This window comes from Podarcis erhardii (assembly GCF_964252035.2).
Source record: "Podarcis erhardii genome assembly, chromosome: 3".
Classification (NCBI taxonomy): Eukaryota; Metazoa; Chordata; class Lepidosauria; order Squamata; family Lacertidae; genus Podarcis; species Podarcis erhardii.
Genome location: NC_138507.1, coordinates 66180493 through 66204992, shown reverse-complemented (window position 1 = coordinate 66204992; position 24500 = coordinate 66180493). Strand labels below are relative to the sequence as shown.

General features: G+C 41.0%; 1 protein-coding gene and 2 long non-coding RNA genes across 7 annotated transcripts in view; 1 reads left to right on the top strand and 2 right to left on the bottom strand.

Moving 5' to 3' along the window:
• Positions 1-597: 597 nt before the first annotated feature.
• On the bottom strand, positions 598-3377 carry LOC309337691. Its single transcript, XR_014154496.1, has 2 exons — positions 3085-3377; positions 598-2845 (listed from the first exon to the last, which is right to left on the bottom strand). It is a non-coding gene; the product is annotated as an uncharacterized lncRNA (long non-coding RNA).
• LOC309337677 lies at positions 598-5954 on the top strand. Its single transcript, XR_014154473.1, has 3 exons — positions 598-2174; positions 4974-5058; positions 5865-5954. It is a non-coding gene; the product is annotated as an uncharacterized lncRNA (long non-coding RNA).
• A 50-nt stretch (positions 5955-6004) lies between these two features.
• SASH1 (SAM and SH3 domain containing 1) overlaps positions 6005-24500 on the bottom strand; it is a gene marked incomplete at its 3' end in the record, with an annotated part of 506774 nt that continues 488278 nt past the window's right edge. For all 5 annotated transcript variants that reach the window (XM_081854312.1, XM_081854314.1, XM_081854315.1 and 2 more), the window contains exons 13-20: positions 21513-21648; positions 20245-20414; positions 18197-18406; positions 14486-14636; positions 12721-12834; positions 9070-10154; positions 8050-8181; positions 6005-6265 (exon numbers count right to left, since the gene is read on the bottom strand). In XM_081854312.1, coding sequence (XP_081710438.1) covers positions 6005-6265; positions 8050-8181; positions 9070-10154; positions 12721-12834; positions 14486-14636; positions 18197-18406; positions 20245-20414; positions 21513-21648 — 2259 coding nt within the window. The remainder of the gene's footprint in view (positions 6266-8049; positions 8182-9069; positions 10155-12720; positions 12835-14485; positions 14637-18196; positions 18407-20244; positions 20415-21512; positions 21649-24500) is intronic.

Genomic DNA, 24500 nt, shown 5'->3' with positions numbered 1-24500 from the left:
TTTTAAATATTTATAAATGGCCCAGAGGACTGTGGTCAATGGACAACCTAAACAGAAATAAATAAATTCAAGTAACATGTAAATCCATGAATGCCAGTTGAAGACATTTCTGTAATCTCCAAAGCCACAGAAGGAACATTGGAGATCAGGAAAGAATCAACAGCTGATATTCATGACTTCCCTGCTCATGTTCAGCCCCTGCAGATTCAGCAATGCTCTTTGCTAAACCCTATTGCACGGATAAGAAAACTCTGGCCCCCAAAACTCAATGAAGCCCTCCATTCCTCTTTACCTGTCCATGGAAATCTCCCAAGGCCACTCCCCTCGCTTGGAACTGCTTTGCACCCTCCTATTCCTCTTTGTTGTCTGGATGGTGGACAGAGAGGAATGAGTGAGTAAATTAACATTTGTTGCTCCACCCACTTTTTCCTTCTGGAACTACCACTAGCATGCTCCCCCGATGGTTTGTTAGGAGGGCATGTGATCCTTGGGTTGAAACAGCTTCCCTACCCTTTCCCAAGCAACTTTGCACCTTACTGATCCTAATTCAGCTTTTATAATAAAAATTACTAACACTAACAAAGAAGATACATGAGCTTGAGAGAATTTATTTATTTTCCTATGAACAATAAGTCATAATTATAGAGAAGTTTTCATACACAGAAAATTCCTTTTGTTTCCTCTTTTTGCTAAATGTAACAGAGCACAGTAATATTTACAAATTCGTAAGATTTTTTCCCCCTCCTCATTTTCTCTCATTTTTTATTATACACCGCTTTTTCAGGTTGAAGCAAACTGCAAAGACTTATTGGTACTGGTATATTACAGCTACTTACATTATTTAAGAACAGCAAATGGAGAAAAATAAGTTATTTAAATATTGATTCATATACAGAAAGTGCAACATTTGTTAGTTGTTACATAACTTGTTTAAAGTTTTCGTTTTCCAAAAAGAGGTCTTGAGTATGAGTAAAAGTTAGCTTGGAGTCAATGCGTTTAGACTAAAAATAATACAATACAGATGTACAGCCATGACTTGGTGAATTGACCTTTATTCCTGCACTTAGATCTGTGTGAAAAGGGTTAATAAGGATTTGTGCTCCAGATCTTATTTCCAGAGTTTCCATTTGCACCAAAGCCAGGTTTACAATTACAAGTCTTTAGACCATCAGGCCTTACCTTGCTAACGTTATGATTTGATGCCAACTAAAACAGTATGACATGGAGACTTAAGTGGCCCTGTATGTCTAGAGACAAATTGAATTGGCACATGCTTCTGGCTTTGTGTATTTTGACAGTCTCCAATCCAACATTTACCTGGAACCCTGCATGTAAGGAGATGGTGGTAAATAACATGCTATTGTTTACAGTGAGTTCATTGCTGTACATAATGTTTAAGAGGTACCTAACTTTTTAAGGCTTTTCCAGGATCAATATATATACTATTGAAATGGTCAACTGCTAAATCAACAATAAACTAAAATAATCTGCAAGCAAAAGTCTAACTCAAGGATGAACAAATTGTAAAAACATTTAAAAGCAGTGTATATATTTTAAAAATCAGGAAAATTTGCACTGGATTTGTAAACAGGCATAGAAGTTCTACCCCTTTGTCATTCAGTTTAAGCAATCATCATTGTTCCATTCCTAACGTAGCTTAGGGATATTAATGTATACAATGCTTTCGATAAGAGTGAACACTGGTTTTTCCCTTTCCTTTCATTCAAGTTTGAACCAGTAAGGCAGCTTCTGTAGCCTAACAAATTTAGATTGCTTTTGTTGTTTAAAAGAACAGTTGTTGTTGGCTTCTTTCCTTCGCTCAATTTGCTCTTTTAAAAAGCAATTGCCTTTTGAGGGTGTATCTAGAAAAGGAGAAAAAACTTAAGTTGAGGTGAGGGCTGCATTCTGTCAGGGGACAGAGGTCAGGGGTTGCATACGGGCCTATGGAGGGGTGACACCCCATTCACACTAACCCACCCACATTTTCCCATGCAACTAATACCTCTGTTCACACAATTATCAGGGCTATGCTTTCCTTTCACAGGCTCCAGCAGGGAAAGTCTCCACCAGCAGCTTGCTGTTGAGGGTGCAGAGGAACTGCGGAGGAGATGGAAACCTGATGCAGGCCACATCTCACATACGTGCCCCCGATTCAGAAGGATAAATATTGCAAGGTACTCATTTTTTTAATATTTGTTTTAAAACACAACCTAACACCTAAATGAAAATCCTGTTGGTCATACCACATGCATTTGCAATCATATGACCCAAATTCAGTGTACCACATGTGATCTGATGTACTTTGTGCATTGCTTCATTAACTTCAATTCCAGTAACACATTTGTAAATGTAAATGAATATCCACGATCTACTTTCTCCATTTAATAAATGGAACACTGTTTCCAAGTGTGGCAGCTGTGTGCACATCAGAATACATTGAACAGATTTGTTGGAAGCGGTACATTTTGGGGGTCCTAAGGTCCTTGACATGGGTGGAACTGTGGTCTAAACCACAGAGCCTAGGGCTTGCCAATCAGAAGGTCAGCGGTTTGAATCCCTGCGACAGGGTGAGCTCCCATTGTTCGGTCCCAGCTCCTTCCTACCTAACAGTTCGAAGGCACATCAAGTGCAAGTAGATAAATAGGTACCGCTCCAGCAGGAAAGTAAACGGCGTTTCTGTGTGCTGCTCCGGTTCGCCAGAAGCGGCTTAGTCATGCTGGCCACATGACCCAGAAGCTGTCGGCGGACAAACGCCGGCTCCCTTGGCCTATAGAGCGAGATGAGCGCTGCAACCCCAGAGTCGTCCGCGACTGGACCTAATGGTCAGGGGTACATTTACATATACCTTTAAGTTACAGATAGGTAGCCGTGTTGGTCTGCCATAGTCAAAACAAAAAAAATTCCTTCCAGTAGCACCTTAAAGACCAACTAAGTCAGTTCTTGGTATGAGCTTTCGTGTGCATGCACACTTCTTCAGATACCATATCTGAAGAAGTGTGCATGCACACGAAAGCTCATACCAAGAACTGACTTAGTTGGTCTTTAAGGTGCTACTGGAAGGAATTTTTTTTGTTTTGAATATACCTTTAAGGTCCTTGACAGTCAGAAGTCAAAGGGGCCACTTGCTATGTTACGTTTTTTACTGTGTGAAAATACTATTGTAAAGCACACCCCTACCAAAAATGGTCGTCTGGGAATTAGCATTGCACATGACAGTCTTGGAGACAGACAGTACATGTTGCCACCAAGGAATGTTTCTACTTGTTCCACATGAATCAACTGACATGTAATGTGAGAAATGACTTATTTTAGTGACTGCTTAATGTGCACAATTACTTGCCACTACAGACAGTTGCAGGTGCAAGGCACTTTTCTGGAGATAGTGAGAGAGGAAGAATATGTTAAATCCTCTTTATATGAAGCAATCCTCACTTTCCATGCACCATGTGATCTTTTTTATCCATATTTATATCTATGCTGGTAGAAAGGGTCATATTAATTAGTCTATTGCAAAAGCAGTCCTGTTGCTTCAAAATGTATTATGGTCAACATCCACAGGTTTAGTCTGTAAATCTACTTAAATGGAAAGTGGACCTGAAAGCAATGAGTCATTGTCTGTGTATGGATACTGGAAGTATTTACGGTACTTTTAAACTACATTGTCCATATTAACATGATTGCAGGGAGGACAGCTGTATCCATATTACATAACCCAGCATACTAAGCTTAAATACTGGACATGATTCAGTTAAATTGAAGCACCCTGAAGTCCCTTTTCATTGCTTGAATGCTCTAGTTTCAAAGAGCTAACTTCAACTGGCTTGTGCTCATCATGTGGAAGCTAACCTATGCTGGTATCTTTCAGACCTATGGTATTAGGCCCCAAGTGAAAACTTGTTCAGAAAATTAAACTTTCTGTGCACTTCAACACTTTTGGAAGCTTGATCCATGTGCTTTAATGGAGGCACTTTTAAACAAGTTTATTTGGATTAAAGCCTTAACAACTGCTTTTGTCAATTTGTTAAATGATTTACTTACTAACCTCCCTCAGCCCCCCGGCCCCAAACCCACATTCAACTGTCTCACATTCTCTACAGCCATCCTGTTAAAGCATCTCTCTTCCTTATGTCTCATCAAAGGAAAGAAAATCCAGAGCAGCTTTGGACACCTCAGTTTAAATTACTTTATAATGTTTTGCTTTTAGCTTTAAAAAAATACTGCAAAAAGTTAAAAAGCACATCAAGTCAAAAACACTTTTGGGGAAGGCTGTGTGCCTTTGTGACCCAACTTTCCTCTTAAGGTTGAATGTGCTTCAAGAAGTTGTATAAACTACTTTCTTTTCAGATGCAGGACAAAGCAAGTGAGTTAGAGAGGTGACGAGACTTGCGTAAAATTACAAAGCAGCTTTGAACCAGATCTGAGTTTCCAATTCCATGCTGAGCTCATTACATCTTCCAGTTTACTTGCTGTTATTTATCCTGAAAAGCCTCTACAATTTTAGCTTGTTAATGGACACTAAAGAATAATCTAGATACATTAGAACTCAAGCTGAGCTTATTTGGTATACAAAATGTCTGGCCATGTACAAAAATAAACTTCATCTATATTCACAGAAGGGAGTAAGAGATTCTACACTGCATTGTTTAATAGTTTTAGAAAACAAGAACATGGGGAAGAAAGAACAAGCTGTTTCAGCATCCCAGGTGAACCTAAGTAGAGCCCTGCTGGATCAGACTAAAGGCTCATCTAGTTTAGCAGCCTGTTCGCACAGTGCCAACCAGATGGCTTTTACTCTAATTGTCATTTTAACACCCAATAATAGAGGTATTATATTTACTTCTTGCAAGAATGACAGCTTAAAGTTTGTTTTCCCCATCAATACAATGGAATGTGATTCTTGTTCTGGTACTGTGTCAGACACACAATTTTCTTATCAGTTAATTTACTTCCCTGGATAACCTTTTGTTTTTCAGAGACCAATGTTTTCATTGATATGGTCAGGATACCAAGTCAAAGCTGCAGCATTTCAACTGACAATATAATACAGTACACCAAATTGCAAGTAACATGAAAAACCTTTTTTTATAATTATATATGTACATACACAAGGCAAAATATATTTTAGCCTTTTAGTAATACCAGCATACGAACTGCCATAAACAAGTTGTTAGCCTGAGAACCAAAATCTGACTTCAAAAAGAAAACTTTACAAAACAGATGTTACAATCTACAATAACAGCTATAAGACACAAACCTGTCAGGTGCCAAATAATAGTGACAACAATGAAATGCCTCTGAAACACGGATGCTGTAAGTGAACTGCTCAAAAGCATTTTAAGGCAAATAAAAAGCTGAGTGCTAAAGAAGCAGTTATAAAAATGACTTTAATTCTATACAAATAAGGAATTTTCTGAGTTGGTCTTGGAAATTGCACTGGCATAAAAGGAGATCCACAATAAAACTAAATCCATTGAGGATCTTTGGCCTACCTAGAGGCTCAGAAACCTGAAAAAACCCCACCAAACACAGGAAGGAGTTTTATTTATTTATGTAAAATGAATTGGTGGATTGAAAAGGATAAACATAAGCTACTATGAAGAGATGTAATGTTTAAGATTTTTACTTGTAAGTTTGTTTGCTTAGGACTGTAGATCCATGATTTAACAAATGAGCAGCCCCAAAGTACAGAGACCTAACTCTACTCCTCCAAGTTCCTGGGGCTTAAAAGTTGATGTAAAGTTCCCTTTTTTGTAATGGACATGTATATTCTGAAATGGGTCGAAGCTAGCCTCAGTCTTTAAGAAATTAACATAACTGTGCCTTTTCTTTAAGGGGTAATCAGAAAGCACCATTTCCCTCGACAGAGAAACACAAGGGCCTCAACGTCTTCCCAAAGACCTCCATTGCCTGATGCCAAAGAGCTTTCTGGAGAAATTAAAGATAAAATTGACATGGTAGGAAACTCTGGCTTTTCCAACTGGCAGATGCTATGTTTCAGAGTGTGTTATATTGTCTCTGGGTTGAGGGTACTGAGTAGTCTTGCTGCTGCCAAAAGCTTGCTTATGTGCCTCTCCTCTGTGATGCCAGCCTCATGAAGTGATGTTTTTGACAGAGAAGGCACTTTGCTTAGGTCATCAATTCCTGCAGCCATGAAGGAGCTTGAGTACATCGGAAGGCCAATAGAAACCAGCCAGTCGGCTATGGAAGTGATATGGCCGGGGGACACAGGTTTTCGACAGATTTCAGTGAGGCCTCCACTTGGAATCTGTAGCAAGAGAAAACGCAATATAACCAGCTGGTTGACTTTTTCTTTTTTAAAAAAACTGTAACATGGGGCTTACTTCCAAGAGGTATCTGTAATGCTATATTGTGAAGCAGATATCTGGGCATTTCGAAGCAGTCCTTTAGCTTAGCAGTACCATTTACTAGATACTATCTTGCTTAGTCACCTCAAAATTGGGGCTGTGCAATGTCAGCTTTTCAACATTGCGATGTATTACCAGCCAAACACTGCGATCTGATGATATACCACAATGGTGAAACGGAGGGAGGAAATTGCAACCAAGGGAGATGAGGTGGTTTCACTCAGTGCCTTGCAGGGCTAATGCAGTTTGTTCCTCCCTCTGGGTGTGGAGGGAACAAGCTACTGAGGTGAGCGGGGGGTGGGGGTTCTCTCAAAGGCGCATGGCTGCCTTTGCCCAAACAGGCGTGCTGCATCTTTACTCCTAGGGTGACTGACCACCCAGGAGGAAAGACGCAGCCCGCCCGCCCGCCCTCCCCCAGCAAAGGCAGCGATAGCCAAGTGCATGGAGCCTTTCAGGACTGCCTCTGCCTGGCAGAGGTGGGCTACCTCTTTCTCCCGAAGAGGTGGCCCGCCCTGTGGGGCTGAGGCAGAGGTGGGTGGCTTCATTAAACTGCTCCACTGAGGACGGACGGCTGCGTCCCCTCAGCAGAGTGGTCTAAATATACCACCTGCTAGAGCTATGAGGGCCAGAGCGGCTGCTGTTTTATCTGCGATATACTGCCAGGTGAAGTAGCCATTGCACTCTGGCCCTCATACCTGTCCTGGTCGATGTATTGATACATCATCGCCCAGGCCTACTCAAAATACACATTTTCTTTCCTCCCCACTCCCCAATTTCTTTTCTGCTGCTACAGTTCCTCAATCAAAATCATGCAAGTTCACAAATCCAGCTTCATTGGCAGCAGCAGCAACTATAACGTACACTGTTTAACTTGAATGTTCCTCTGGGCTTCCATATTTTCATGGCCATCACTTGTGGTGTTAACTCATATAATCCTTTCTTACTGGCAGAAAATCAGCAATGTCTCATCAGCAATAGAAACAGCATCAAAAATTCTTTGCATATGAAAAATTAAGAAGCCAAGGCTAGAATCTTATTTTTTTTTCTTTTAAAATGTAGATCATTCACAAATACCATATTTTTCGCCCTATAGGACGCACTTTTCCCCCTCCAAAAATGAAGGGGAAATGTGTGTGCGTCCTATGGGGCGAATGCAGGCTTTCGCTGAAGCCTGGAGAGCGAGAGGCGTTGGTGCGCACCGAAACCTCTCGCTCTCCAGGCTCCAGGAAGCTATCCGCATGCCTTGCGTGCCCGGGGGAACTCCCCCCGGCGCGCAGGGCTTGCGGGCAGCAGCGCGGAGCACGGGGCACCCTTTGGAGGATGCCCCGTGCTTCGCGCAGGTGTCCGCAGCCTGCCGCCCGGCGGGCGGGGCGCCCTGAAGCAGAGCGCCCCGCGCGCCGGACAGACATCGGCCAGCCCCACAAGCTCGGGGGACAGCGGGGAGGCGCAGCGCCGCCACCCCACTGTTCCCCGACCTGGTTTTGGGGGGGAAATAAAGGGGGGGAAATTCCTTTATTTTCCCCCACAAAAAAGTAGGTGCGTCCTATGGGACGGAGCGTCCTATGGGACGAAAAATACGGTAGTTTCCCCAATCTGCAATCAGATGTGCTAAAGCCCCAGAACTCCATGTTGTTTAGCTTTCATTTCCCATTTCTTGGAACTTGATCACTGAATGTAGACTTACCGCCATGCGGTGTTGCTTCCTCAGCTGCTTCACCCGAATCTGGTCCAGGTTTGTAGCAACATCCTTTACAGCGTGCTCTAAGTCTTCAGAGTACCTTTGTACCAAAAGTTCAGGAATCCCACAGCGGCCATGCTGCAGCCAGAGATGAGTGATAAAGGCGGGGGGGGGGGGTTCAAGTTAATCAATGTGTCTCTTCACATAATAATAACAAAATGGTTGGCCCCTTTGCATTAAGAAACTACAATAGGTTTAAGTGTGTTCTTTCTTCAGTTTCACAGAAAATTACCTTTATGAAATTTGTTCATTTACTTCAATAATTTGTAGAGAGGAGGTTGTGAGTCTTAGATCTCAAATATATATTCCTTATAAAGGTTTATTAAAAATATTAGGAAAGTATAACTCGATATGCTACTTTGTTTGAGAACTATGGCTGATAACTCAGAAAAAGTGCTCTCTGAAGTCAACCACTTTAAAAGACCTGTTGAGTTCTACATTATTAAGTCTAAATTTAATACAACTGAAATAGCCTTAACTTTTGCTTGGCTGTGCCCAAGTCAAATAATGGACAAATGAACATTTCAGGCCTTGTTGCCACATGGCAGAGGCTGCTTTTTATATGCTACTAACATTAAATCTGACATTATTCAGTAATTTATTATATAATGTTACAGAGCTGAGAGCTCTAAGAGCCAATGTGCATATGAGCACCATAGGGAGACTACTTCAAATACTGAATTGTTTTACATGCAGTGGCTCATCACATGGATGAAACAAGCACCTAAAATGAAAAGCGAATTGTTGAATGCCAAATCTGCATGGTATACACATGGAGCCATTTAAAATTGCTTCACACTGTGTCTGAAATGTATGAAAAGTTTTAAGAATGTTTAGTCTAATATATCTTTCATTTTAATTGCCAGTTTAAGGCCATTTTTAAGGAACAGCTCCAACACTCAAGTGGGGAAGGAAACAACGCAAATATGAACAGATTAAACATTTCTCAGCCTCCTCACACTGTACCTTGTCAGAATATGGGTCTTCTGTGAGATCAATATCTTCAGATTGCAGCTTGTTTTCTATCAACATTTCCAGATCCAGTCCTCTATTAGAAGAGATTTTTCTCACTGACAAAGGATCAAGTTTTAGCACATGTTGCTGGACAGTAGCAGTCTCTGGAAGATCTGAAAACCAAGGAGGTCGTTCGCCTGAAGGACTACTGGGCTCCTGCCCAGGAGATGATCTACACACAGTCAGTACATTGGAATCGGAGGAGCCAGGCTGGAGGCTCTTTTTCGCTGGCAAGGATGGCACATCTGGACAAGAAAGGGCTGAGGGGAGGTGACAGTGTCCATTAGAAAGGCGTTCTCTGCTTTTTTTGGCAGGGACTGGTGGTGGCTGTGAATATGTTTTTGGCTGTGCTCTTGTCTCACCCGTGCCCTTCTGATCAGCTTCCTTGGGGAAGGGAGAATGATTGGCCCTTCCAAGATCATGCGTGGTCTTTTTGAAGTTTTCAAAAGTAGTCCAAGTTACACCACGTGAAAGTGAAGATGAATGAACTCCGTAATTCTGAGGCAGAAACAGTGGGAATGTTCCACTGGAAGGAATGGTTGCAGATAAGTGCAGTTCCTTTGCTTTCCCCTTAAGAGAACCAACACCTGCTTTGCTCTGCTCAGCCATCAACTGTTCTGCCATGTGCATACCTCCAGAGCCAGTTGGCATGTTTGTTAAATCCAGTGCGCCTTGAGGGAAAACATCCAGCTTCTTTGCAGAGTCGGGGCCAGCTTCTCCATGAAGGTCACCAAGAGAATGAGATCTTGGCCACATGTGAACCTTCTGAGCGCCTTCTAGAGTCTCACAGCTCCGACAGATACCAACTGGTAAACTTCTGCGGTTCTTCTTGAGGACGGTGACTGCTGGGGGCTTGAGGCAGCTTTTCAGAACATGATTGGTACAAGTGAACTGTGTCTTCTCTCCTTGCTGGGGGACATCTATTGATTTAGTTAAGGGCAGGGTTGGATAATTTGCCCGTGGGTTTCTGTGGAAATCTTTAAAACTGTATTCAGAAGCCAACTTTGAGGGTAAGAGACAAGGCTTTCGAGTTTTAGCTGAAACAAAAAGAGGAAAAACATTTATGACTTGTGGAAGTAATGTGCAAAAGAAAGGTTTAAATATATCATTTCTACTGGATTTTGCTGTACAAATAAAATAGAACTTCATGAGAAAAACACATAAAAACTAAACCAAACCAAACCAAGACTAGCATGGGATGTTTACACTGTCCTGTGATCCTTTGTTAAGACAACTTGTTATGAGGACTCTGTTTAAAATATGTATGTCATTAATTTTCTATAAACCAAACCAAACCAAACAATAGTGTTATGCTGTTTTGTCATTTGCTTAAATTAAATGCAATGTCACACTGTATAATAACTTATTTATAACACCAGCATGTGTCACTGGTCAAAGAAGCAGCATTGATAACGTAAGTAATAAACCATGTTGTCTCAAACTTGACCTCTAACCACTCTACTGTGCTGAGTTAGCCTCATTATAAGGTCTCTTAGCCCAAAAGTAAAATATGTGCTACAAACCTGGTTTTTATTTGCAAAGTTTTTTCTTGTGTCATAATTTATTTCATTTCATCTTCATTTATTCATGTGACTTCAGTTCAGAAAATAGGTTTTTCTGGATCATCTGAAGTCTGTCTACATGAATCCTATAATGAGGGAACCTTGTGGAGCCCAAGGACCCTAGAGGTAAGAATACACTACCCTACAAAGTTAAAGTTCTTCTTTTAAAGGAATGGATGTTTCATTCAATGCATGTACAATTTAGAGCTTTATCTTCAAAATGCTAAACTTTGGCACTGAATAATACACAGTTGACTGCTTTGAATCTGCATAGAATTCACATTCAGTGCAGAACACAATGTCTCTTCAGAAGTCTCAAAGCACAGGCAGAAAGAAAGAAAATTTTTAATCTAAAATAGAACACTGCATCTCCCTTGTTTTTTTCTTGCTATACAGAATAATCAGAAAGCTTTAGAAGCTGGTGGTGGTGATGAAGAAAGTGGATGATATTTCCTAACAGTAAATGGCTGTTTTCAAAGTTTCCAAAATAGTTTTCAATCTAGGCACCCAACACCTTTCTCATTGAAAAAGCCTGCGCTCATTTACAAAATTTTTGCATTAAAGAGCAGAGAATGGGAGAAGCATTGATACTTGTATGAGGGCAAAATCAACTGGGTTATTCCTTTCTGGTGTTACATGTCCATATTTGCAATATTGCGTGGCAGCCTTATGGAACCCCACGTAAGTTGGCCTCTTGAGTAAGGCACCACTCAGAAATGGGGCTTACTTAAGTATGCTGTTGCATGTGAGACCTGCTTACAAGGAAGTGTCTAATATGGATTTTACAAGAAGGTTATGGCAAAGGACATGTCACAGTTGAGGGAAAATCAACTTTTAATATCAGAAAGATGTCCAGGATTTTGTTAGGGTTCCTCCAGATTTAAAACAAACCCTAGTATTCATGGCATGTGAGTTCACCAATGTCTGCTCATTGCTTGAGGAGTACAGCAGTCCTTAGAAAAGAGTCAGAGACTCCACAGCAGCCCCCCCCCCATATTACTTCACACTGCTTCAGAAGCAGTGCTTATCATGGCAAGCAATTCAGCTGCAAAGATCCAATATATCCATCACCATTGTTTCTGTGCACCATGCCTGCGCTCCTTACATAACATCCACAGGAGTCAGAAACACTTCATCCTGAACTTATAGCAGAAGTGACATGAAAAGATTGTGAAAATTGGTCATCATCTGGTAACATGGATTGGGAAGAAATGAAAAAATAAACAACTTGGGAACCAGGATGCTAGGAGAGCAAGGAGGATTGCTATCCTTCTGCAAAGAAGTAACTCTATATAAATCTTTATTACAGAGGCTGGGAATATTTTTGTGTAACATGTCTCTTCTAGCTGCTACTCTCCACTGGAGAGAAGCTTATATGGGTCCCACTGTCAGCTTTCTTCAATGTCAGCTTCAAGTAGAGAGGGGGATTTAATCTGAACTGCGGCATTGAGGGAGAATAGTAAAGGCCTGGCCCCAATCCCAGTTTGAGGACCCCCCAACGCTCTTTAATGTTAATGCAATTAACATCTAGCCTTAAGACAGGTATATGAGCAAAGGCAGACAATCAATACAAAAATAGAATCTTTGATAATAAACTTTCTTCAGTCCCTGTAAGTGTGTGAGCTAGTTCCTCATTCACAGCACTCCCTTGTTATTCTTTTGTATCACAGAAGTAAATGTCCTCCAGCAAATAAAATGAGTGTGGCATCACACTGATCTTGAGGCAGTGCTCTTTATTCTCTCTCTTGACATGAAAAAGCAGTAATATGAAAGATAATGCTGAAAAACACTGCTGGGAGGGAAGCACGTTTTGCTCACTGCCTTGAAACTGTGCCTCGACTGACAATGTAAGATTCACTAAATAAGTATGTAGGGATGGGAAAACAAGGCCACACACAAGTCTGCCGTTAAATTATAGAGAGCAAAAGCAGAGCCAAAGAGTTTGCATGATTGCTTTTCTCAGCCACAAGAGTGCCCTGTGGCCCCTTAAAATCTAACCAATTTGGCATGCTTTTTGATATGGATATAGATCAATTGTTACCATTCTCCAGGTTTTCACTGCTTTCATAGCAGCCTGAATCACGGGGAGAACATCCACTTAAGCCCTGACCATCTATGAGGAGTTTCTCCTGAGAACCTGACTGGTCACTGTTACCTGGAGTAGAGAAAGGAAAGAGAGGAAGTGAGAAGGCATAACTTACACAGAGAACAGTGCTAATAACATCACTTCTGTCCTACCAAAATACCCAGCAACATACTAAAAAGACATCCTCTAATAAGAGCCATGAGTTGTTTTCAGCAGCAGATAATGCAGGAGTGCTGCTGCCCTGAGAGGACATAGTGGAAGAAGGGAGTAGGGGTGAGAGTCGATTACTGGGAATATTACATACAGTAATTTTTAAGTTGCACCCACTAGGAATTTATACATAAGTTGCAGCAACTTGATGCGCTAGGCAGCTGATCACATGGTTGTAATGGGATTGACCTAACCTGCACCTGCAGATCTGACTAAAACAGTTGTGCGTGTTTTATTATGTTTTCAGTATTCTTTTTTCATATTTAAATCAAAATAAAATCCAGGATTCACAAGCAACCCTTGAACTATATTCCATATAGTTTATTGGGCTTTACACCCTGACACAGCATATCCAGGAAACAAAGGTGGGGGGAGGGGAATGTGCTGCTTCTGCTGACGTTGTAGAGGGAAGGGGTGTGTGTGTGTGTGTGTGTGTGTGTGTGTGTGTGTGTGGAGTATGCTTTGGAATCTGTAGAGAAGAGCCAAGATATCTATTTGAGTTGCAACAAGATAATTTCAGAGCTTCATTATAAGTGATCTTTACAATCCTCCCACAGCTTATACCAAAGCCTAAGTTTGAAGAACATTGTCAGCATATCTAATTATGAGTAGTTTCACCTGTGTTTATATGGAAATTCATCTGACCTCAATGGCACTTATTCCCTAGTAAACATAATGGTCCTTCCATATTGTCAAGTACCTCCATACAACCTTGACTTTTTCTTACAAAAAGCTGTTATTTACATGATCTCCCAAACTCATTTCTTATTTTGTCTTGAACTGCTATCAGGCTTCCTCTTGTGTAGTGTTCTCCAACTTGGTGCCCTGCAGATGTTTTAGACTGCATCTCCATCACCCTCATCCACCGTCCAACACTTCTGGAAGATACCAGGTTGGAGAATCCTGCTGTGGTGCATTGGCTGCTGCCAGAAAAGGTTAAAAAGTAGCAGTAATTTGCAAAACCCTTCTAATGAAATTTGCAGTTTCTGATATTTCCATTGAAATCCAGATTTCTAGATGACTTAATGCACATTTTCATTACAAACTATGTAAATTATAGCTAGCAAAGTTAGAAGGGAAATAATGAGTCATTACTAATATGAAATTACTCTACAAATGAAATCACTATCACTAGGTTGTAATTCAGAGTTGGAAGACGGGATGGATCCTGAAATAAGCATGTAGTAACTGGGCTGGTGGCAGCTGGGTTGTGGCATGGAAGGCTGAGGCAGAAGGAAGAATTGCCTCTCCCTGTCTTGGGAAGGAGGGTCCTTCCTTTTCCCTCAGTTCCCCCTGCTACAGCCAAACTCATTCAAGCAAGGAGAGCCTTTTCAAAGGGTGGATGTTGCTGGGGAAAGAGGAGGTGGGACGTGAACTTCTACAAGCCATGTTGTGTATACTTTTCTTTGGATCCAATCCATTGGAATTACTACAGCTACAGTTTCCCAACCCCCAAGTGGTTACAAATCCTTAGCTGTGCATTAGAGAAGAAATTCAAAGCCTCACTCACTATCATATTCCTGTAGCAGTTCAACTGCTGTCAGGAGAACAGCTCTGTGCTGTGGGTCCCGTATGTTGAGCTCATCCAAGTCTTCTTCCTCTAGGAGCTTGAAAGTGTCCAGGTCTTCATAGCCATTGAATAAAAAGGTGGGCATGTGCTCCTGTGGCAAAGGAAGAGAACAGTTGTGGCACATAAGAAGAAAAGAGCGGTGTGGAACTACTCAAAACAAGATGCCACTTTCCATGCCATCCATACATTTTCCACCTTTCTGATCAGTGATTACAGGTGGTTATTTATACTGATTGCAGGTAACATAAAGAATCTCTCAAGTAACTCCGTACCCACTAGATGAAATAAAGATTGTATGTAGTATTACAGGTAGACTTCAGACAGTACAAAGTTCTACTGGCAACTGGTTCTGTATGTTATGGGTAGCCAGTGTAGAGCCTGCTGTTGCATATGTGTCTGCAGAAGTCTTTCTTGGTGGCCACAGTTCTCTGCTGCTGAAATTGGACTTGAAAAGAAGCCTTCTTAAGCAGAGGTGATTTTGGGTGTGGGTGTGTTCCGGCTGGGGAGGATGTGCCTACAACAGTTTTTCTGGTTTGTAAATGTGCTCAGGGGTCTCAAAAGTCTGGCAACCCCTGAATTATGTGATTCTTTGTTAAGAATATAGTATGACATTACCAGAGGTTGTCATCTGTAATGGTAGCTAACTACTCTACATCAAAGTTGTGCATTGCAGAAATCTATGCCTGATTTAAACATTAAATTGGTTGAACTCCTTGTGGGGAAAGATTACTGCCAACACACAACACCAGTGCTTAAAAGCTGCTTCTTTTTGGCATGCCAATACAGTCAAACCTCTGTTTCCGAATGGCTCTGTTTTCGAACGTTTTGGCTCCCAAACGCCGAAAACCCAGAAGCAAATGCTCCGGTTTTTGGAAGTCAAATGTCTGACCCAGCTTCCACTTGAGTGCAGGAAGCTCCTGCAACCAATCGGAAGCTGTGCCTTGGTTGTCAAACGTTTCAGAAGCTGAATGGGCTTCCAGAACGGATTATGTTCGACAACTGAGGTTTGACTGTACATTACCAGGTCAAGTTCAAGGTTCTTGGTCTGTTATGTCATTTAATATAACCTTCTCATTTCTACGATCAATGTACAGACACATAGTGGTAAAGAGAGTAAGTGAGCCTTGCAAACACCAAGCAGGTAGTGGTACAGAAAGGATGGTTCAAAAGCCATTTGTTCTTTTATTCACTCCCTTTTTATGTTTAAGCTAGCTTCGAAACAGTAGGTGATCACAGCTGCTGTGGTTGTCAATGATGCTCCAAAAAGACTCATCATCCAAAAAGACAATTTAGTAACAAATGGATCTTGGAAATTTACTAACATTAAAAAAAATCACAGATAATTGCAGGATAATTTCACCTTTCCAGCCCAGCATCAGTTCAACAAAACAAGAAAAGGAAACTATTTTTAAAATATAGCAACAAGCCTTTTCAATCTATTTAAAAGTAATAAGAATCATAAGACAAAATATAATACCTTGGGAAGAAAGCAGATTTATCCACCCACCCTCATGCCATCATATATGCATGTTAGCTGAGAAAAGTAATGATTTTAAGCTTGCAGATGCCTCAGAGGGGTCTGAAGGTTTGTTTTTTAAAAAAGACAAGTAAGGGCAGCATTATATTAAAAATGCAGTCATGTTCAAATATAATCCATGTTAAACTTTCAGAAAGTAAGAAAAAAAACTTTGCAATCCTTTCTCTCCTGCTTCAAGCTTTAGCTTGTGACTCAATAAATTATGTAACAAGCAAGAAATGGAGGAGATGCTGTTGTATAACAAGAGTAGTGATTACACATCCCACTTTGGATTTCAGGGAGTGATGCCTTCTGGGGATGGTTGTGGGAAGCAGGGGTAGGGAAGGGCAAGCTTGAACATTTTCAACTTGAGGTTGTTTTCAGTTAGAAGACACAGTTGTGGCTCCAGAGTAACAGGGTATATTTCAGTGAACATACATTCATATGGCCATTGCTTATTGCTCAGGCACAGAATCTTCATTGCTGAGGACAGGTGCTCTAATAATAAGTACTGTGCTCGACAGGAGCTCAACTGTTAGGAGGTGCTCTGTTCAAATAGCTTGATTAGCCACACAGTATGCAAAAGGCTTTGGGGGAGTAAGGTAACAGGGTCCTCAAATGAGTTCACCATTTGTTCCATCATGATTGATTGCATTCCCAACAAGTGTTGGGTTGCTGTTGCCTTGGCTCCCAATTCCAGGCCCTGGAATTCATTTTGGAGGAGGCCTCCTACCTATTCTCTCCTTGAATGTTTGATTTTTTCGAGCCTTTAAAAAGCAGTTAAGATTTCAAGATCTTCTGAACTCTCCCTACTGTAACTCTTTGGTCGATCTTTGTTTTGCCCAACGCTTTATCCTTTTCTAGGGCCAAAATTTCAGTTATAACCAGACCAATCTTGGTTCTGTCCAAAGCTGGACTTCCGGTGTAGCCTGCCTGATTTGAGAGCAAGTCCTGAGTAGAAAGCCTTTTTAGCTGGATAGGCTAAGTTTCTACTAGCTGCTGTTGTTTTTATGGACCCTTAGCCGCTTTAAATAATGAAGAGAAAGGTTTCCCAGCCCAGTTAAACAGGTACAGTTTGTATCAATAAAGGGATAAAGTCATCATCACAGTATCATAACATGATCCTTCCTGTGCATGGCAGCTATGAAAACAAAACAGTATTATTTTTACTCGTGATATAAAAACTCAACAGTTTAGGATATATTCACACAGAAAAGAAATTATGGGATCAGAAAATGTCTATGGAATCTGTTAGCCCTCTAACAAGGTTCCTGCTGTTGAATTCAGAATCCCATCTTCTTAAATCGTCTTGCTAAAAAAAGGAAAGAAAAAAGCCACTTCCCTTTAACAGCAGAGTAGGAAGAATAAACAGCAGGGAGAATGTCTTATCTCCAGCCTGCCTGATTGAGCATCAAGCAATACAAAATAAAAATCTACTTAATAAATGAAATGCAAATGCTTTTGGCTGGTGTGGAGGGTGGTTTTGCTGTCAGGAGGCAGCTCAACAGCTGTGCTCTACTATATTAGCTGCTTCTGTTTGGTAATGCTGCTTTTTCTAAGCATCACCTTGTAGGACTACTGAACAAATTAACTAAATAAAACAGTTACACAGCAGACAATTTTTCTCTATATGCCAGCTGTTTCCTCTTCTGGAGAGCTAATTGTACTTCACCTGAAGTTACCAGAGAAAAAAATGGGAAGAGGACTTAGCCTTCAAAACTGATGATGTCTCTTGCGCTGGCCCAATCAGTTTACTCTTCACTGCCTGTACAGCTTCATAGGCTAAAGAACACACTATATGTTTAAATCTAAAATTATAACTATGCAAAGGAGATGTAAACCATAAATATACAAGTGCAGTAAATCTCAAGAAGCTTGGAGTTTCAACTTGCTCTCACTTTCAACTATGAATGTCTTATAATCTGAGAATCGACCAAATCTTTAAACAAGGGAATTCCACAATGCCACATAGATCTTGCAAATGAAATCACATGTCTTGATTCCTCTATTTTAAATGCTGGGATACAGAAGTGCATATGGTTTTAAGGCTGTGAATTTAGTCCTATTTATTGTATAGATATGGAGTTGAAGTACTTGTATAAGAGTAAAGCAAGTATAAGACTATTACAGCCCACCTTTAAGTTGATGCGATCTAGGAGATCCTCAACAGATTTGGGCTGAGGTGGTCTGCCTTTCCGTCGCCTTCTTGTAGGCCTTTTAGGCTTCTCTTCCTCTTCATGTAACACATCCACATAGATGAACTTGAAGGTACCCACTTTGTTGTTCAAGAGGCCCATCCAGGTTCCCATAGGTGGTTTGCTGATTATATCAATTATATCGCCCTTCTGTATATGAGAGAAGCAGAATACATCTACCTGAAGGCTCCATAGCGACTTGCAAATTACAAAATCAATGTTTACTGTATCATAAAGGAATGCACATGTTATTGCTTGCAGACTTAAATAGAAAAAGGGGTGGAATCTTGAGAAGCATCTAGCTTACCAGGTTTCTTTTTTTAAAATGGCAATCCAGAACTCATTTCCCAACTCTGTAATACAGGTAACTTGCTTCATATGTGAGGGTTTGGTTCTGGGGGTCCATGCATATATGTAAAAACGCATAAAGCCAGGAATTCCCAGAATTGGGCCCCCTGCAAGGTGGAATTCTGCTTACCCAAGCTTTCGGAAGGCTGTGCAAGGGATCTGGCAGCATCTCAGAGCCCTCCCACCTCCTTGCTCAAGCCCAGTAAGCATTTGTCCAGCTTTGGAAAGGTGGCAGGAGGGCTCTGGCAGGGTCCTTCCCAAAGCCCAAGAAACACTTGCCTGGCTCTGGGAAGGAAGCAGGAGGTGCTCTAGGAACCTGCCAGAACCCTCACACCTCCTTCTCAAAGCCTGGCACCTTTGCACAAGGGCTCTGGGATGCTGCCAGAGCCTTCACACTGCCTTCCCTAAGCTGGGTAAGCCTACAATCACAGCTTGGCGCAGGTGGGTGGAAATAAATAAACGGAGAGTGGGTTTCCTCTGCTCTTTTATTTTCCCCCACCTGTGCAAAGCTGTGATTGTGTAAGTTAAATACAGTGGTACCTCAGGTTACATACACTTCCGGTTAAATACACTTTAGATTACACACTCAGCTAACCCAGAAATAGTGCTTCAGGTTAAGAACTTTGCTTCAGGATAAGAACAGAAATCAGGCTCCGGCGGCGCGGCAGCAGGAGGAGGCCCCAATAGCTAAAGTGGTGCTTCAGGTTAAGAACAGTTTCAGGTTAAGAACAGACCTCTGGAACGAATTAAGTACTTAACCTGAGGTACCACTGTAAATGTAAGATGCGAGTTACCAGTATTCTAAACTAAGTATTTAAAACAAAAACTTTTTCTTGTCCCATCCTTTTAAAAAGGGTTCACCTATGCAAAAGCTTTTGAAAAGTACATGCACAACTTTTCTTGACTACAATGTTCTTCTAATTGCCCGATGCAAGGGATAAATCTATGAAAATCTTTTTGCTGATTTGTCAAATCCACAAGTAGAGCAGAAATGAATTCATAGCATACATTTCCAGTTCTGTGATAATTAACTTATTTTCAGCTCGCTGCTCATCTTTCTGCCTCTCTAGTGGGCCTCTCTAGTAAGTTTTCTTTTTTTAAAAAAATACACAGCATATTTATTTATTATTTACATTTCTACTATTTCTGAGGCAGAGACGTGGCTCCACACACAATAAAAAAAACCCACCCATAACAACAAACATAAAATAAAATGAATACAAAGGTTGCAGTTTGGCTCCACAGCCATTTATACAGCAGCAGAACACAGCTATTACGTTGTGTATGGGGAAAGGAAAAGGATGATATTCACTATATTCCTAAAAATGGATCTGACAAAAATGGAGCCTGCAGAGGGTCACCTACTACCATAGAGAGGACAAAAGACCACTTGCTGGGGTACTACAGCAGATCTGAAGTCAATGCAGGCACTTCAGTCTGTTCCCAGAAACTCACAGAAAACCAGCGCAGTTCTCTGGATACAAGGGCTGTATGTTCTCTCCATCTGGTGACAGCAATATTACTGAGGTGTATGTGATTCTGACAAGAGGGCAAGCCCAAGGTATTAATAATTCCAGCTTGTAAAAGACACCTATGAACACTCCCTGGATTCAAATATAGATTTATTCCAGAAAGAGTACCTTGAGTTTCAGGGAATCTGTATCATAAGGACTGGGGGTAAAATCAGTGTGAACCCTGGCCCGGCCACAAAATGGTCCTCTGTATGGTAGTTCTTCATCATCACCATCTTCAGACTTGACACTCTCTCTGTTGCTGGCTGAGGAGTCTGTTGTGCTTACGGTTTGTCCACCTGTTTGTGATTAAAAAAAAAGAGAGAGAAGAGTTCACTCCCCAAAACCCAACTATAAAATACACTGAAAAACATGATAGAAGAACTCATCTGGCAGCAAACAGCAGGTTCTGAGCCTCTCTTGGATGTTTAGGGCACTTTTAAAAACACTTACCAGCTCCCTAGGGATCCATCTGCTGATGCTGTTTGCCACAGCACTTTCTTGGAATAGCTTGGCACAGAATCTTACAGCACATGCTGAAACACTGGAGGCCACAGAGTCCCTGTCCACTGTTTAATCTAGAACCCCAGGCTTCAGCCAAGTGCTCAATAGTGCTGGGCTGATTTTAACTGAAAGGATCCCCCCCCCTAAAACAAAGATATATAAAGAAAGAAAGAAAGTCTTTCCTAAAGACTTGCCCAAGCATTAGCTTTTTGCTGCAAAGTCTAGTATTTTTTTTACTCCTCATTAAGTGAGAATACCTCACTTTTCACGAAAGAATGTTGGAAAGCATTGATTTTTATGTACTACCAAGCACTGCTCGGTGGGAAAACTAACCATTCATTTGAGCCATGCACTGGATAATCACAGGCTCAATTCTCACTACCTCTAGCAAAACAATTTCTTTGAGTCTGACAAGTCTGTAGGTGAAAATACCCCAGGAATATTGGTGCACATGCTGTCTGTCTGCCCAAGATAAGAGCTGAAGTACTGCTGTTCTAAGAACCAACTACCTTGCCCGCCAGCATTTGTGATTTCAACTACGCTTCAGAATTAGTTTTCTTTATGTGCTGCTGTAAAAAAGAGAACTCTTGAGTTTCATCCAAAAAGATACAGTAGGATTGATTCAGACATAGCTAGCACCAGGCTTCCTGCTTCCTTATCTTATGCATCTTCACAAAACACTTCCGGGGTTTCTTACAGCTTCCGATTTTGGGGAACTTGTTTAATAAACCATGAAGGAAGGGAAGGGTGTGGACATGCAAAGGGGTGTGTGTGTGTATGAGGATGGCGTATGCAGGCATAATGCTAGCCTTTGATCTAATAAACCATAATTCATTCAATCATGAATGTTAAATCTAAGCTGGGTTGTAACAAGCATTCTATTTACTACTTACTCATTGAGCTCTGACCACTTAGAGAACTCCTTAAACTTTCTACAGAACCACCAGCTTTCAGTTTGGGTTTATCCAGAGAATCAGCATCTGGCTGTAGTGACTGAGGAGATTCTGGCATTACATCCAGGCTGGAGTCCTGAAAGAAAATCACCACACAACTTACTGACAACTTGTGCTGGCTTGTGTAACCATATAGGTTACAATCTATTACAATATGCATGAAGATTAAAGTAGCCTTCTGCAAGCTCCCAACTGAGGTAGCAAACCTAGGAAGTGTAATAGATAAAGTTCTTCTTTCCCAACACATTCTAGCCTAAAAAGAGACAGCAAATGTGAAAAATACCTGCATCTTGCAAATGAGAAAAGAACCTGATCAAGGCAGGAAAACAACGTCAAGGTTAAAAACTAAGCCTAGACTCCCCTGCAATCCCAAACTGTAGAAAACCACTTTATCCCCTTTACAGTCCCAAGTCTAATCATGTTCACTCAGATGGAACCTTTCCTTGCATACACCCTCATTTGTACTTGAGAAACCACTGCTCTGTGACTACATGGTACATGGAAACTGAGGGGTGGTTCACCAGGGTCCCAGTCAAAGGTTGCATATCATCTGGCTTTATGTCATCTGCAAACTATTGAACCCAGGACCTTGTGCATGGAAACCACATGCTATGCAACCAAGCTATCCAACCAGCATTCTCTGTTGCTCTTGCCTTTGGAAAATGTTAGGTTGTGAACACGAAGTAAAATTGTGTGTTCAAAGCTTTTTCTGTAAAAATAAGTTGTAGAGATTTGCTTTTTTAAAAAAATAAGATCACCCAAGTCTCTCATGTATTGTTTGATCTCTTTGATCCATCTTATAGTTGATTTTTCTTTGGGGGGGGGGGAAGGCTACCATAAAAAACAAGAAGATGACTGGTAAAATTTTCTCTTCCTTATTCGTTGAAATATCAGTAAAATGATTTGTTTTGTAATTTACTCTTCTTTTAAGTGTATTTGTTGTGCAAACCAATCCTATAAATGTTTACTTGAAAGTAAGATCACACCGTGTTCAATAGGGCTTGTTCCTTTACACCCAAGCCAAGTGCATAGGATTGCTGTTTTAAACATACAAAAACATGAATACAACCCCCTCACATTTGCAAAAAGGGGGAAATTACAATTTTAAAAAGTATCTTAGACACAGTTAGTGCAAATATTACTTTGACTAGAGCATTGCATTTCAATATTTACTTGAGATTTTGCTGTTTCATTGTGTATTCTGCAGTTGTGTTGTTTTCCTAAGCCTTAGAATCAAAATTTTCATGTGAAGTTTGCTGAACATAGTAGAAATGAAATGGCAGGTGAAACAACAGAAATGTTACCATTTGGAATGAATAACTAACACATTCTTTTTGTTTGTAGGAAATGAATTAAACCTGACGATGCAACTTATGTATGAAAATTGTAAACAAAGCAAAAACCTGTTACTTGAAATGTAATGGACATGTTTTCTTCATTCATCATTCAAGTAACAAGACAGATTCAAGAAGATCTCATCCATACTGATATTTTGGCAACTTACTTGCTAAAACAATCATTTCCGGGAGCTAACTGCAGTCAGAATAGTGTTCGTTTTTGTTTGTGAGTGGATGTGGGTGTGTGCACGCATGCTGGTGTCAAGAAGGCATTTTGTTTGATAAATGACAATGTAAGAAAATAACATGGTACAATGTTCAAGAGACTATCTGCAGCAACAAATTAAAAGAAACCTGCTGATATACAAGAATTGCTGACTTATTCCACAGACATGCAATCACAAACCATCTGAATGAAGCCTGTTATTTGCATGCTGCAGAGTCATCAGGAAACTTTCCACAAATCAAGCAAATCTCCAGAGAGAATTGAAGAACTGAAGCCACAGACAGCTAATAAGAAAGTGCCTCCCATTTTTTCTAATGTTTGATTCTTGTACGCTAGTCTTGGAATACTTTTCCTGCTGTGAACTGCAGAAATGTCCACGCAGTTCTCAGAAAATCAGAATTAGAAATCAGAACCTTACTAAACTATGGGCACATCAGTTCCTATCACTGGACCTAGGAATTGAAAGCAAACATTGTGGTGGCAGTGCAAGGTGGTCACATGCCTTGCCTTGTGTCAGCTCAGTCACTGCCAATTGCCTATTAATGGACCATACTGTATTTGCAGGATTGGGGTGCGTTTCACTTTGTAAAAATGTGGTCTTGTTTGCTGCCTGTATTGGAAAATCTTGTATACCTAACAACTATCACTTCATAATCTTAAATGCTCATATTTCTGGGCTGAACAGTGGGGTCTGACACGACCTCATTTATCACCATGCCTGATTGTACAATACAGCAGGTACGACAAATTCTCTTTGGCTGACTTTGAAAGATCATGTTGTTGTTTAGTCGTTTAGTCATGTCCAACTCTTCGTGACCCCATGGACCAGAGCACGCCAGGCACTCCTGTCTTCCACTGCCTCCCACAGTTTGGTCAAACTCATGCTGGTAGCTTCGAGAACACTATCCAACCATCTCGCCCTCTGTTGTCCCCTTCTCCTTGTGCCCTCCATCTTTCCCAACATCAGGGTCATTCCAGGGAGTTTTCTCTTCTCGTGAGGTGGCCAAAGTATTGGAGTCTCAGCTTCACGATCTGTCCTTCCAGTGAGCACTCAGGGCTGATTTCCTTAAGAATGGATAGGTTTGATCTTCTTGCAGTCCATGGGACTCTCAAGAGTCGGAGGAGCACCATAATTCAAAAGCCTCAATTCTTTGGCGATCAGCCTTCTTTATGATCTCCTCTTAATTATCTGAGATCTGTTTCTCCTGCATCCACATGCTGCCATGTTACTTTTGACTTCATGTGAGTGGGGAAACAGGCTAGGAAGCCTCAGGCAACCACTGATTCCCATTACATCTGAAGCAGGAAACAATGGTTCATAGCTTCAATACAAGCCAGGTTTAAAGTTGGCTTAATATCCTGGCT